General features: G+C 42.9%; 1 protein-coding gene across 5 annotated transcripts in view; it reads left to right on the top strand.

Moving 5' to 3' along the window:
• atp8a1 (ATPase phospholipid transporting 8A1) overlaps nt 1–14,226 on the top strand; it is a 348,145-nt gene that overhangs the window by 233,741 nt on the left and 100,178 nt on the right. For 4 of the 5 annotated variants that reach the window (XM_059647433.1, XM_059647431.1, XM_059647443.1 and 1 more), the window contains 2 exons: nt 10,271–10,443; nt 12,657–12,840. The exons of the other annotated variant lie outside the window; for it this stretch is intronic. In XM_059647433.1, coding sequence (XP_059503416.1) covers nt 10,271–10,443; nt 12,657–12,840 — 357 coding nt within the window. The remainder of the gene's footprint in view (nt 1–10,270; nt 10,444–12,656; nt 12,841–14,226) is intronic. 5 annotated transcript variants of the gene reach the window in all.

The raw sequence follows: 14,226 nt of genomic DNA, 5'->3' as shown, positions 1-14,226 counted from the left end.
ACTTATCAGATCAAACTTGAAGGTAGACACGGACTGCCTTTGTACCTGAGGAGTCATGAATGGCGCTGAATATTGTGCACACATCAATGAACTCCCACACATCTGATCGTATAATGGACGGAGCCAAATCAGGCATTCTTTTCCATGTATTAGCAAAGCTTTATCTCCTTCGTGTTAATGAGGAAAGACGCAATTTTGTTGGGACTCCTGCATCTTCAAGATTTTAAGAAGCAAAACTCATTCATCTACACCATTTTTTTTGTTCGTGATCTGTAAAAATAAATTGTATTTAAGCAAAAGCAATGTTAATAAACTTAACCCAAGAAACGCAAAATCATTCCAGATGTAAGCAGAAACTAGCTGAAATTTGGCAGCACAGTTACTGTTCACGAAATGCTACTGTCAAATAAAACACTGAAATAGCAAATCTTCATTCCCAATAAAACCTGAGAAAACAGTTTAGATGTGGAAAATAGTTTGTGGTTACTCTTCTAATCAAATAAAAATTTAAAATTATTGCTAATTTTCAACTTGAATTCACAATTATTGTTTAGAGCGAGCTTTTAAAGTTCCACTTACCGACCAAACTAACAGCGTTAAATTTTAGAAAAAATTATTACTGTCAGCCCACAATGCAATCTAACCACATGTTGGATATTTATTTGTATGCAGACATTTTTGCCAGATTAGGAAGTGTGGTACATCCATTCATAACATTAGTGCTGACTGTGGTGGATTTCGGGGTGGAACAGATGCTGGCACCCTGTGGCTCTGGCACATTGGTCATCAGATTGGCTGTGAGGCACAACCTGAGCCCAGCAATATTGATTCTTTGCATTTTTCTGTCTCATTGGTTTGGGGTCAGATTGATCAAAATGGGAGAGCAAATTAGTCGCTGGTCAGTCTAACAGTTGTTGGTTATGATCATGATGTGGACCTCATTATGGTCCGTCACTTAAATGATGATGTAGTCTATTCAGTGTGGAATTCACATGAGATCCTGTGCTTGGCACTCTGGCAGAGCAGGGTGTTTATTATGACGAGGTCACATTCTGGGCACTTTGTCAAATGCAGTACTCTGGGTTTTGTTTTCTCTACACCTTCCTTGCCTAATACACATTTTGGAAAGGTTTGTATCCCTCCTGACTCTGGCATTGAAGTTGCTGGGGACAATCAACTAGTCACCCTTGGGGGGTAGTTGAGGTTGGCATAGAATTCTTCTGTCTCGTTAGTTGTGTCCAAGTTGGGTTGTAGACACCAACAACTGTGTGTGCTGCTTCTGGACCGTGGTGAGCCATCAGGTCATGAGGTTCTCGCCTGCCCACCAGAGATTTGTTGAGATGTCTGACCAGCTCATTTCTTATGACAAAGCTGACTGTAGCAATGGTGTTCTTCTGGTTTGACTTCCCAGAAGGTGATGTGACAGCCACCTATTATATCCCACTTTAGTTTTTGCATGCTACTAACTTTGAAGTAACTGCATTGAAATTGCTTGAAGTTCACTCAATAAGTTGACCGAGTGTAGCTTCCTGGCTACCAATCACTCACTTTAAAAATGTATCCTACTTTGAAATACATTCACGTAATTCCATAAAAATAAGTATTTTGTCAAAGCTTTTTGAAATGCTCAAAAAGTGTTTTTCAGCAATATTCCAGTTCTGTACTACCCCAAATGACTCCTTTTACATTAAATTTTCAAAATACACAGCTGTGAATGTTTGAAAGGATGGTTCTGCACTTTGTGTCACTCTTGTGCATCATAAATGTCAATCCTGATAGTTTGTCAAAGTCAATAGCAGTAAAGAGGTAATTTGTAATCACTCCCTTTTGCACACTTATTTCTGAGTTTCCTTTGTGGTATTACATGCACATGAAACAGCTATTATCTGTTCTGAGTCTGCACTATTCCCTAGGAATAGGTTATTAATATCCTATTTAACCCAACATAGCTGTCTTGGGCTAGATTTTGCCATAGCAGGGCTTCATTTAGTACTTCTGGTAGCACATTTAGTACTTTAGAAATATTATCTATTGCATGACAAATTTCTGAAGATGCAAACTGATAAAGTTGGAGCAAATGAGACAGCATGTTTATGCTTAGTGAGCAGGGTAAGCAGCTCTTTAATCAATCAAGATTGAAGAACAATGAATTTAGCAGCATAAGGACTGAGCAGGAATTATAAATTAGTAGGTGAATTCCATGTCATATTGGCCACATAAAGAAAAATTGAAAGACTGGAAGGAAGATTGGATTGCAGGAGCGAATAAAGACAGAACAACCATTTTCAGTATGCAGCCATTAAAACTTGAATTGATAGACTCCACATCTGTAATCACACATTTTCTGTGCCAGAGAATTTGTTTATTGGTACTATCAACTCCCATATTTAAAGGATACTTAGAATGGTCAAGATCATTACATATTTGTAACACAAATTCAGTAATTTCACCTTGCATTTCAGATGTGAGACAGTGAGAAAGCTACTCTGCAAAACAAATGAAGCAGAAGTGCAACTCGGGCAGAAATGTAACAGTATGTCTGCCCCTTTCCTGATACAATTAGGCTCACTGTTACTTAAAAAGCATTGCTCATCCCACTCTTCAGTAGATATATAGTAGGCACCTTCTGGCTTATATTTGAACACACTTGCAGGAAAATTATGAAGACTCAAATAGAGTTTTTTTCCCGGTAGGATTAAATAGAGAATTATGGACCAACTGCAAATCTTTATTGGAGTTCTTAGCACAAATGTTGCCATAGACTTGATGTAGGCACTGTCCATTTGGCACTCCATCTTGTATTTTGCTTTCAAATTAAAGCACAAATACAAAACATGTGTTATCATTCTTGATTATGTTGAGACCTTTACGAGAAGTGCAGAATTGCTTGAAATTTAGTTGCAGAAACAGCTGTAGTATATTTCCTGGTAACCTTTCATGATCAACGTGATGAAACTGTGCCTTGGTCTTCAGAATTTGAAGCATTTGATTGTAAATATTTCTTTTAGCTAAAATTTCAGTAAGTTGTTACTGCAGTAAGTTAGGAGTCCCTATAGATTGTCTGCAACAGACGGTACTTCAGTCTATACCTGCAAGTCAGGCTCATCTTTTATGATTTATGGCAAGTGGGACATTTGAAGGGAAAGGAAAGCAGAATAGTGATGAGGCCTGGAAATGACTCTTTAAATCATTCATGTTTTCTTTTTCACCCTAAATATGATTTTAATTTTATGAGAATTGCTTTTACTATTTTTTTTCGAAGATGAAGTGAACAATATGGGTGCAGTTGATTTTTTAAAAAATATGGATCTACGGAATTAAGGGCAGTTTTATTGGATGTTTGAAAAAGTAGAGTAGCAATCTAAAATATTTTCTATCAGTTTGTCTAGTATTTGAATGTGCTTCATCTGTTATGTTCACTTTGAGAGAGACTACAGAGTAGCATTTTACATATGTTGAATTAAGTCTGCCTTTTCCTGTTGTAATGCTGAAATGTTACTTTCTATGATACACTTCTGGAAGAATTAACACTAAGGAAAAACATACTTGTCCTCACCAACCTACCTACTGCAGATCCATCTATCCATGACAGGATTAATATGAATGATTATCATACAGGTGTTGTTCGAGATGTCTCATCTTCACTTTGAGGATTCCCTCCATTCATGTGTGCTATAGCTCATGTCAAATGGGAGAAGTTTAGAAAAGATCTCTCAGGCATAACCAGGGCAGCTGCCTAATTGTTTTCCACAGCAAAGTAGGGAACTAACCATAGTTCAGTTAAGAAAGTAGAATAGCATAGCAGGAGATATACCAAGTGTACCTAGAAGGTAGATGCCAACTTGATGAAGTTGCAATGCAGGAGAATAGACATGTTGATCAGCTAATCATTAACTCATCCAGAATGGATAGATAACTTTAAAACCATGCAATCCTGCCACATCAAGCTATTATACAGAATTATACTGGCCATTGTTTAACTTCATCAGAAAATGGGTAGGAGGTTCCAAGGGCATCCTTAACTTCAGTGATGGGAAAACTCAATTCAGCAGTGCAAAAGATGAGGCTGAAGCCTTTGCAACCATCCTCAGCCAGTAATTCCAAATGGATGATTCGTTTTGAGATCCCCACAATAATGGAAGCCTACTTCAATACACTTTCTTCCATGGGACCTCCAGGAATGTTTGAACACACTGGATACAGCAGAGGCTCTTGGCTGTGTCAACATTCGACCTGTTGAAGACATGTAGTTTAGAATTGCTGACTTCTCAAATCAAACTATTGATGTAGAGCTACACTGGTAACTACCTGGCAAAAATATGTCCTGACCGCAAAAAGCTGGACAAACCCAATCCATCCAAGTACAGCTGCCGTCTACTCTCAATCAATATTCAATTAGTGGAAAGTGTCATTGCAGTGCTATCAAGTGGCACTTATTCACTAGAATCTCAGCAGTGTTCAGATTGGATTTCACTGGAATTACGTTGCTCCACACCTCCAGCTTTGGTACAGATATGAACAAAAAAAGTTGAATTACAATGTGAAATGAAAATTTCTGCCTTTAACATCAATTTGATTGAGTGTCACATCTGCGTGCACTAGTGAAATTAAGTCGCAGAGCCGTACAGCACAGAAACAGACTCTTTGGCCCAGCACTTCCAGCCAACAAGGCTTCCCAAACTAAGCTAATCCTTTTTGCCTGCATCTGACCCATATGCCTCTAAATTTTAATGGGACTACGAAAGAAAACTCTCCATCAGTTGGAATCCTAGCTAACATTTCCCATGCCGACTCAACCCTTTCAATATAATCAAAAAATTTAAATTTTTAGATGATAACTAAAAGGATGGCATGAGATTTCAGATTTCAGTTTTTTTTATTCTAGCAGACTAAAGCTAATCATGAATAAGCCCTTTTCTTGTAGGGACATGTTACTTAAACTGCAGTTCAGAGCTTTGAACACAGCTGATAAAATCTACAATCAGGCATATGTTACACCGTCATTTTAAGTCGACATTAAATTATCCCAGATCAGTCCAAAATGATTCTTGGCTCCTGAGAGTCTACTTCTGATCTTTTTCTTTACCAGCCTGAAACCTTTTAACTCCAGAGCCAACTTCCATGTGCAAATTATCTTGGAGATACTTGCCACTAACTAAAGCTAGGCAAATCTTCCATAGGAATGTGAGCAGGAAACCTTTCAGCTTGTCAAATCTACTCTGCCATTCTAGAGCATGGCTGATCATCCTTCATGGCACCATTTTTAGATAATATCCCCAGCCTCTTTGTAAGTCCTCACAAATTTCTTTGCCATCTGAGTGCAAATCATCACCTACATCCCTATACGGTGAACCACAAATTTTCAGCCTCAAGCTGCGCTCCCTTCCTCCCACACAGATGCTGTCAGACAGCCCTTATCATTGCATCTTCAATATTTTGAAAAGCTTTGCTTTCAAAGTCAATTCTGCAACAGTGGAAATCAATGGAACTTGTATCTAGATCAGAATGATGATTAGACATCCTGGAGACACCTCTTATCTTGAAAGTATAAGGATCGGTTGAAGTACAACTATATGTAATTCTGCATTTTGACCATTTCTTGGGAACTTTGAGGACTCTCATTCTGTATTTTTAGCATACCTGCTATAGCATTGCCTCCAAATGTGAACATCTTATACTTTCTACCCAGTAAAATTGTCTGCTCCCCAAACCCCCCCTAACATTTTTTAATCAAACCAGCTTGCTGTCAGAGATAGTAGGAACTGCAGATGCTGGAGAATCTGAGATAACAAGGTGTAGAGCTGGATGAACACAACAGGCTGAGCAGCATCGTAGGAGCAGGAGAGCTGATGTTTTGGGCCCAGACCCTCCTTCTGAAATGGGGGAGGGGAAGGGGTTCTGAAATAAATAGGGAGACAGGGCGAGGTGGATAGAGGAGAAGATAGGGGGAGAGGAGACAGACCTGTCAAAGAGGTGGGGATGGAGCCAGTAAAGGGGAGTGTAGGAGGGGAGATGGTAGGAGATAGGTCAGTCCAGGGAAGACGGACCGGTCAACGGGGCGGGATGAGGTTAGTAGGTAGAAGATGGGGGTGGAGTTTGAGGTGGGAGGAGGGGATAAATAGGAGGAAGGACAGGTTAGGGAGGCAAGGACGAGCTGGACTGGTTTTGAGATGTAATAGGGGGAGGGGAGGCTTTGAAGCTTGTGAAGTCCACATTGATACCATTGGGCTGCAGGGTTCCCAAGCGGAATATGAGTTGCTGTTCCTGCAACCTTCGGGTGGCATTGTTGTGGTACTGCAGGAGGCCCAGGATGGACGTGTCATCTGAGGAATAGTAGGGGGAGTTGAAATGGTTCATGACTGGGAGGTGTAGCTGTTTAGTGCGAACTGAGAATAGGTGTTCTGCAGAGCAGTCCACAAGCCTCCGCTTGGTTTCCCTGATGTAGAGGAGGCCACAACAAGAACAGTGGATGCAGTATACCATATTAGCAGATGTACAGGTGAACGTCTGCTTGATGTGGAAAGTCGTCTTGGGTGAGCGAGGACGTGTTGGGGCAGGTGTAGCACTTCCTGCAGTCGCAGGGAAAAGTGCCGGGCGTGGTGGGGCTGGAAGGGTGTATGGAGTGGACAAGGGAGTCGTGGAGAGAGTGGTCCCTCCGGAAGGCAGACAAGGCTGGGAGGGAAAAATGTCTTTGGTGGTGGGGTCGGATTGCAGATCGCGGAAGTGTCAGAGGATGATGAGTTGGATCCGGAGGTTGGTGGGTGGTACGTGAGGACGAGGGGGATTCTGTTTTGGGTTTTTATTACAAGGAGGGAGTGTGAGGGATGAGTCGTGGGAAATGCGGGAGACACCGTCAAGGACGTTCTCAACCTCTGAGTTGGGGGAAGTTGCGGTCCTTGAAAAATGAGGGCATCTGAGATGTAAGGGAGTGGAATGCATCATCCTGGGAGCAGATGCAGCAGAGGTGAAGGAATTGGGAATAAGGGCTAGCATTTTTTCAGGAATGTGGATGGGAGCAGATGTATTCTAGGTAGCTGTGGGAGTCGGTGGGTTTGAAATGGATATCGGTTTCTAGGTGGTTGCCTGAAATGGAGACAGAGGGGTCCAGGAAGGTGAGGGAGGTGTTGGAGATGGTCCAGGTGAACTTGAGGTTGGGGTGAAAGTTGTTGAAGTGGATGAACTGCTCCAGCTCCTCGTGGGAGCACGAGGTGGCGCCGATACAGTCATCAATATAATGGAGGAAGAGGTGGGATTTAGGGCCAGTGTAGGTATGGAAGAGGGATTGTTCCACGTAACCTACAAAGAGGCAGGTATAACTTGGACTCATGCAGGTACCCCTGGCCACCCCCTTTGTCTGTTGGAAGTGGGAGGGATTGAAAGAGAAATTGTTGAGGGTGAGGAGGTAATGGGAACTGCAGATGCTGGAGATTCCAAGATAATAAAATGTGAGGCTGGATGAACACAGCAGGCCAAGCAGCATCTCAGGAGCACAAAAGCTGACGTTTCGGGCCTAGACCCTTCATCAGAGAGGGGGATGGGGGGAGGGAACTGGAATAAATAGGGAGAGAGGGGGAGGCGGACCGAAGATGGAGAGTAAAGAAGATAGGTGGAGAGGGTGTAGGTGGGGAGGTAGGGAGGGGATAGGTCAGTCCAGGGAAGACGGACAGGTCAAGGAGGTGGGATGAGGTTAGTAGGTAGCTGGGGGTGCGGCTTGGGGTGGGAGGAAGGGATGGGTGAGAGGAAGAACTGGTTAGGGAGGCAGAGACAGGTTGGACTGGTTTTGGGATGCAGTGGGTGGGGGGGAAGAGCTGGGCTGTTTGTGTGGTGCAGTGGGGGGAGGGGATGAACTGGGCTGGTTTAGGGATGCAGTGGGGGAAGGGGAGATTTTGAAACTGGTGAAGTCCACATTGATACCATATGGCTGCAGGGTTCCCAGGCGGAATATGAGTTGCTGTTCCTGCAACCTTCGGGTGGCATCATTGTGGCAGTGCAGGAGGCCCATGATGGACATGTCATCAAGAGAATGGGAGGGGGAGTGGAAATGGTTTGCGACTGGGAGGAGGGTGAGGAGGTGTTTGGCCAAACTGATGAGTATGTCAGTGGAGAGGGACTGGTCGGGCCTGCGGGACAGGAAGAAGCGGAGGGCCTTTAGGCCATCTGTATGGGAAAGTGGGTGTATAGGGACTGGACGTCCGTGGTAAAGATGAGGCTTTGGCAAATTGAAAGTTCTGGAGGACGTGGGTGGTGTCACGGACGTAGGTAGGGAGAGAATTCCTGGACCAAGGGAGAAAATGGAGTCCAGATAGGTGGAGATGAGTTCGGGGGCAAGAGCAAGCAGAGACACTGGGTCGACCAGGGCAGTCAGGTTTGTGGATTTTGGGAAGGAGATAGAAGCGGGAAATGTGGGAGTGGGGAATAGTGGGGTTGGAGACTGTGGGTGGGAGGTCACCTGAGGTGATGAGGTTGTGGATGGTTTGGGAGGTGATGGTCTGGTGTTCGGGGGTGGGGTCACGATCAAGGAGACGGTAGGAGGAGGTGTCAGAGTTGGCATCCGGCCTCGGCCATGTAGAGGTCAGTGTGCCATACTACAAGTGCGCCTCCCTTGTCCATGGGTTAACAAGCTTCAAAATCTCTCCTCCCACTACCGCATCTCAAAACCAGCCGAGTTTGTCCCTGCCTCCCTAACCTATCCTTCCTCCAGCCAATCCCTTCCTCCTATCTCAAGCCCCACCCCCATCTCCTATCTGCACACCTCATCCTGCTCCCTTGACGTGTCCATCCTCCCTGGACTGACCTATCTCCTCCCTACCTCCCCAACTACACTCACGTTTACTGGCTCCATCCCCGCCACCTCTCCTCTCCACCTATCATCTTCTCTGTCCATCTTGTATCCGCCTCCCCCTCTCTCCCTATATATTTCAGAACCCCCTTGCCCTCCCCCATTTCTGAAGAAGGGTCTAGGCCTGAAACGTCAGCTTTCCTGCTCCTCTGATGTTGCTTGGCCTGCTGTGTTCATCCAGCTCCACACCTTGTTATTTCAGCTTGCTGTCAGGTAGACTTCAAAACAGCTAAGATGATCCCCTTTGTGTTACTTTGTGTTAAAGGTACTGCCCCAACACCTGATGTTATAAAACTTGCATGTAATTTAACACACAAATATTTTGGTGCTTGTTGGAAGCTATTCATCTCAGATCCAAGACATCACTGCAGGACCTCCTGAGGACAATGCCCTCGACCTAATCACTTGCTTCAACCATGATTTTTCCCTCTGTCTTAAGATTAGAAGCGCTGATGATTGCACAAAATTCAATACCACTTCCAACTACTCATCCTGAAATAGCCCATGCTTGCATCCAGCAAGACGTGGGCAACAATCAGGCTTGGGTTAATAAGTGGCATGCAACGTTAGTGACATGCAAATGTCAAACAATGACTATCTCCAACAAGAGACAATCTAACCATTTCATTACATTAACCATTTCAACTCTTCCTCCCACTCCTTGGATGACATGTCTGTCCTAGGCCTTCTGCACTGCCACAACAATGTCATCCAAAGACTACAGGAACAGCATCTCATATTTCACTTTGTTACCCTTTGGCTGCAGGGTTCCCATGTGGATTTCACAAGCTTCATAATCTCCCCTCCCCTCACCGCATCGCAAAACGAAGCCCATCTCGTCCCCACCTGCCTAACCATTCCCCCCACCTCAAGACCCACCCCAATCTCCTACCCATGAGCCTCATCCCATCTTGATCTGTCCATCCTCCCTGGACTGACCGTATCGCCTCCCTAACTCCCCACCTGCATTCATCTTTACTGGATCAAACGCCATCTCTTTGACCTGTCTGTCACCTCTCCACCTATCTTCTCCTTTATCCATCATCTATCTGCCCCCCCCCCCTCCCTATTTATTTCAGAATCCCCTTCCCTTCCCCCATTTCTGAACAAGGGTCTCGACCCGAAACGTCAGCTTTCCTGCTCCTCTGCTGCTTGGCCTGCTGTGTTCATCCAGCTCTATACCTCATTGTCTCAGATTCTCCAGCATCAGCAGTTCCTACTATCTCTCTAATCATTATGTTATTATTTTTTTGTTGGGAAAATGAAAATGTAATAAGTTATTGAACCAGCTATTGTTTGTTGGCGAGTCCTTCAGTAAAAATTCAATCTTTGGTTTCAGTTCATTCCTTTAGAAGTACGGTGACTTCCAGTTTTCTGTGAATGCTTTGCTTCAGTGTAAACTTATTCACTTCTGTCAAAATTAATTCACAGATGACAAGGGAAACACTCATTCATCACTGCAATACGCTAGGTGATGCTTTACGGAAGGATAATGACTTTGCACTAATTATAGATGGCAAAACTCTTAAATATGCTCTGACATTTGGAGTGCGACAGTCATTTTTGGATCTTGCTTTGTCTTGCAAGGCAGTCATCTGTTGCCGGTAAGCTAGAAGAAGTGTATTTTATGAATGCTATTTTGATTTTGTTCAGATGAATTAAATTCTGATTAGCGCAAAAATATGTGACTTTAATGCATTGTGAAGTTCCTCCCATTATGTACACACAAGCAATATTCTGCACATCTTTCTACTATTTAAGAGTAGGGAACCATGAAAAAAAAATTGTCCAACATACTATGTCTCACCCTAGCACAAAATGGCATTTTATGATAATTAAAAATAATTTGAAATGTGCATAAGGAATTACATAATCAGGATAACTGTTATAATCATATGCCTGATAATATATTTACTCTCTATAAAACTAAATATACTACGTAATATCTATTCATTCCTGTTATCCAGGAAAAATGTCAATACCAGTGCATAGGCCTTACTCGAGTGATTTCTTTTGAAAATAAATTGAACTGATTATGTGAAAGTGAACTTTCTAATTATGCATATGAAACTTACTCATTGAAGCCAATATTTGTAAAAACCACCCTTTCAAGTCATTATGTACTCAGACATTTCAAAAAAACACACATTTAAATGCAGACAACTGGACTTTCTATTTAGCAGAAACCTGACACATTTTCTTTTAAGTATAAATTATTCTGTGTTGACAGAAGTAGGCCCTGCCACCTTGTGATTACCAGGGATTGTACTTTTTATTTTATCTCACTGATGAAAGATAAATTTCTGCTGGGACAACCTTCCGCAGTGAGCCTGTGATAAGAAGGCTCTCAAGGAATCGTCGAATCCCTACCATGTGGAAACAGGCCCTTCAGCCCAACAGGTGCACACTGACCCTCCAAAGAGCATCCCACCCAGACCCATCCCCCTGCCCGTTCCCTGTAACCCTGCATTTCCCATGGCTAACACATCCAATCTACACATCCCTGAACACAATTGGCAATTTAGCAAGGCCAATCCACCTAGCCTGCTCATCTTTGGACTGTGGGAGGAAACCGGCGCATCCAGCAGAAACCCACACAGACACTGGGAGAATGTGCGAACAACATAGAGTGCCGCCCAAGGATGGAATAGAACCCAGGCCCCTGGCGCTGTGAGGCAGCACTGCTAACCACTGAGCCACCATGCTGCCCCCCCCATACTGTTTGTAAAAACGTTGCTTTAAAGCTTGTTCCAAAGCAGTATATGACAGCATGTAATAAAATTGCAAAATATTTCACAAATATTCGGATGCTTTAAAGTTATATAACAGCCACATAGGTATCTGTTATTCTTAATCATTTGAATACTGGTATAATATGCTTATTTGTATACAATAGATGTATTATTTAAACCCAGTCACTCTAGCATCAAAAAACTGATAGGATTATCTCCCTGGAAAACCAACATAACTTCTGACTTGGTTGTTATGTTAAAGTTAAGTGAATAGGCTACATTGGAAAAGTTATTTTTAAATTGGTTGAATAAATATCCAACATTAATCAGGTGCTGGTGCCAATGCAAAGGCATAAAATTTGACACTGCTGCGTTGATGTTTCAGGTAACCTAAGACTGTAACGAGGCTTGTTCTTGTATAGAATTGCTTCTGCGCATTTTTGTTCTATTTATTTACCCTAAATGTCAGAGTGGGTCTTTGCTGCCTTTAACATTAACATTGTAGTCACTGAGTTTGAACCCCATACCAGACAGTGGAGGCCACTTCTAGGTATGAATTCTGGTTTAATGGCCTGCCTAATGCTCCGAGTGCTCCTCTGCGCCCCACAGGAAAGTTAACCCACCACCCTTACAACTATCACCACTTCTTGCACCCGTCACCCTCCTTGTCTCCAATATCATCACCACCACTCACGCTGACTTTCTGGAAGCAGCCTGATGAGAGAAATTACACAATATCCTAACTGGGCCAATCATTATTTACAATGGGAAGCATTTATACTTTGTTAAAAACTGGTGAATAGATTTGTCCTTTCTGTGTCACTTGCTGTAGCCTTTGAGAAAATGAAAATGAACGCCAAGCATTGGGTCTGGGAGTTTGGCGGTAGTTTGAGCAGAAGAAATTTTCCTATAATTGATTGAAGTGACACAGAAGTGTTGCTCAAAAGTGTGCACTGAGCGTACCATAGGAACGGCACCTATTGTTCAGAGAATCAAGAAGCAATCAAAAGCATTCTTCGAGGTTACCAAGGTTCTGTTTCACTCTTGATTCACGCTGATTTATATTTCTATTTCATTTTGTTCAGAGTTTCTCCTCTTCAGAAATCAGAAATTGTTGACATGGTGAAGAAACAGGTGAAAGTCATAACATTAGCAATAGGTGATGGAGCGAATGATGTTGGCATGATCCAAACAGCGCATGTTGGTGTTGGAATAAGTGGAAATGAGGGTCTACAAGCAGCTAATTCATCTGATTATTCTATAGCACAGGTAACTGAATAGAAAATAATAATTTGATGTACAAATAAACTTTGACCTTCAGTCTGTAAAATCAATTTTGATGTGTTTCAATGTTGCTGGCATTAAACACAATTATAATGAGTGACAGTGAATGAAATAATCCTTTATTGTTCCTTTGCCTCATTAACCCAAACAGTATTCAACTGAGGCAGTTTTCATCCATACTGTTGATTGTCATGCTAATTTCCTACTTGAAAAGTTTTTCAACTTCAAAAATATATGGCTTGTGATCTTATTTCAATACCTGTCAATGTTGGACCCATAGGAATTAGACTCAGTCAGTGAGAATCAAGGATAAAGCTTCCAACTAGTTGGAATCATACAATACAACTAAAGATGGTTGTGGTGTTTTGGAGCCCAGTCGTCTCATGTGAGGATGTCACTGCAGGAGTAACAGTCCAACATCCTCAGTTGCTTAGTCAATTGCCTTCCCTCCAATAGAAGGTCAGGACTGGAATGTTAGCTGATGATTGCACAGGATTGAGCAACATTTACTACCCACAGGTGCTAAAACAATCGTACTTGTCTGTAACAAGGCCAGGATGTTTCAGGCTTGAGTTCATAAGTGGCCAGTGGCTTCCAAGCCACAGAAATGCCCGACAACAAGAGTCTAACGGTCTCTCCATGATGTTCAAGTCACATCCCACAAAGACCGTCTTGGGGATTCCCACTGACCAGGAGCTTAACTAGACCATGAAATACTGTGGGTGCGTGCGAGACTGTCAGAAGCTGGAAATTCTCAGTGAGTACCCCAACTCCGGATTTCCTGAAGCCTGTCCCCAATTGTAAAGCACAAGACAGGAATGTTACTTACTGAGATGAGTGCAAATGCAACAATACTGAAGAAGCATAGCACCATCTGGGATAAAGCAGCACACCACCTAAACATTCAGTCTCTCGTCCACTGATGCCCGTGGCAGCGGCATGTGCTGTCTGCAAGATACACAGCGGTAACCTGCCAATGCTGCCATGGCAGCATCTTCCAAGCCTATGACCCACTACCACAGAGAAGGACAAGACCAAAAGGAACATGAGTACACCACCACCAGTAAGTTTCCCTTCAAGTTATTTCCCATCCTGACTCTGACCCATTACTACTTCATCTCTGGGCTAAATCATGGCGTAACCTCCATAACGGCCCCATTGATGAAATGCAGAGTTGCAAGAAGGCTATTAGAACTGACAATTACTGCTGACCTTATCAATGACACACACAGGCTAAGATCAAATAAATTACGGACAAATTACAAATAAAAACCTTTTATTTTAAGAATATAATGTATACAGAACCAAAGTTGCTTGTCCTTATTTTTAATTACCTTTTGCACAGATTGTATCACATTCCTCGGATCATCT

Source organism: Stegostoma tigrinum, chromosome 1, assembly GCF_030684315.1.
Source record: "Stegostoma tigrinum isolate sSteTig4 chromosome 1, sSteTig4.hap1, whole genome shotgun sequence".
Classification (NCBI taxonomy): Eukaryota; Metazoa; Chordata; class Chondrichthyes; order Orectolobiformes; family Stegostomatidae; genus Stegostoma; species Stegostoma tigrinum.
Note: the sequence above shows the minus strand (reverse complement) of the source record. Positions and strands in the feature narration are given on the sequence as shown.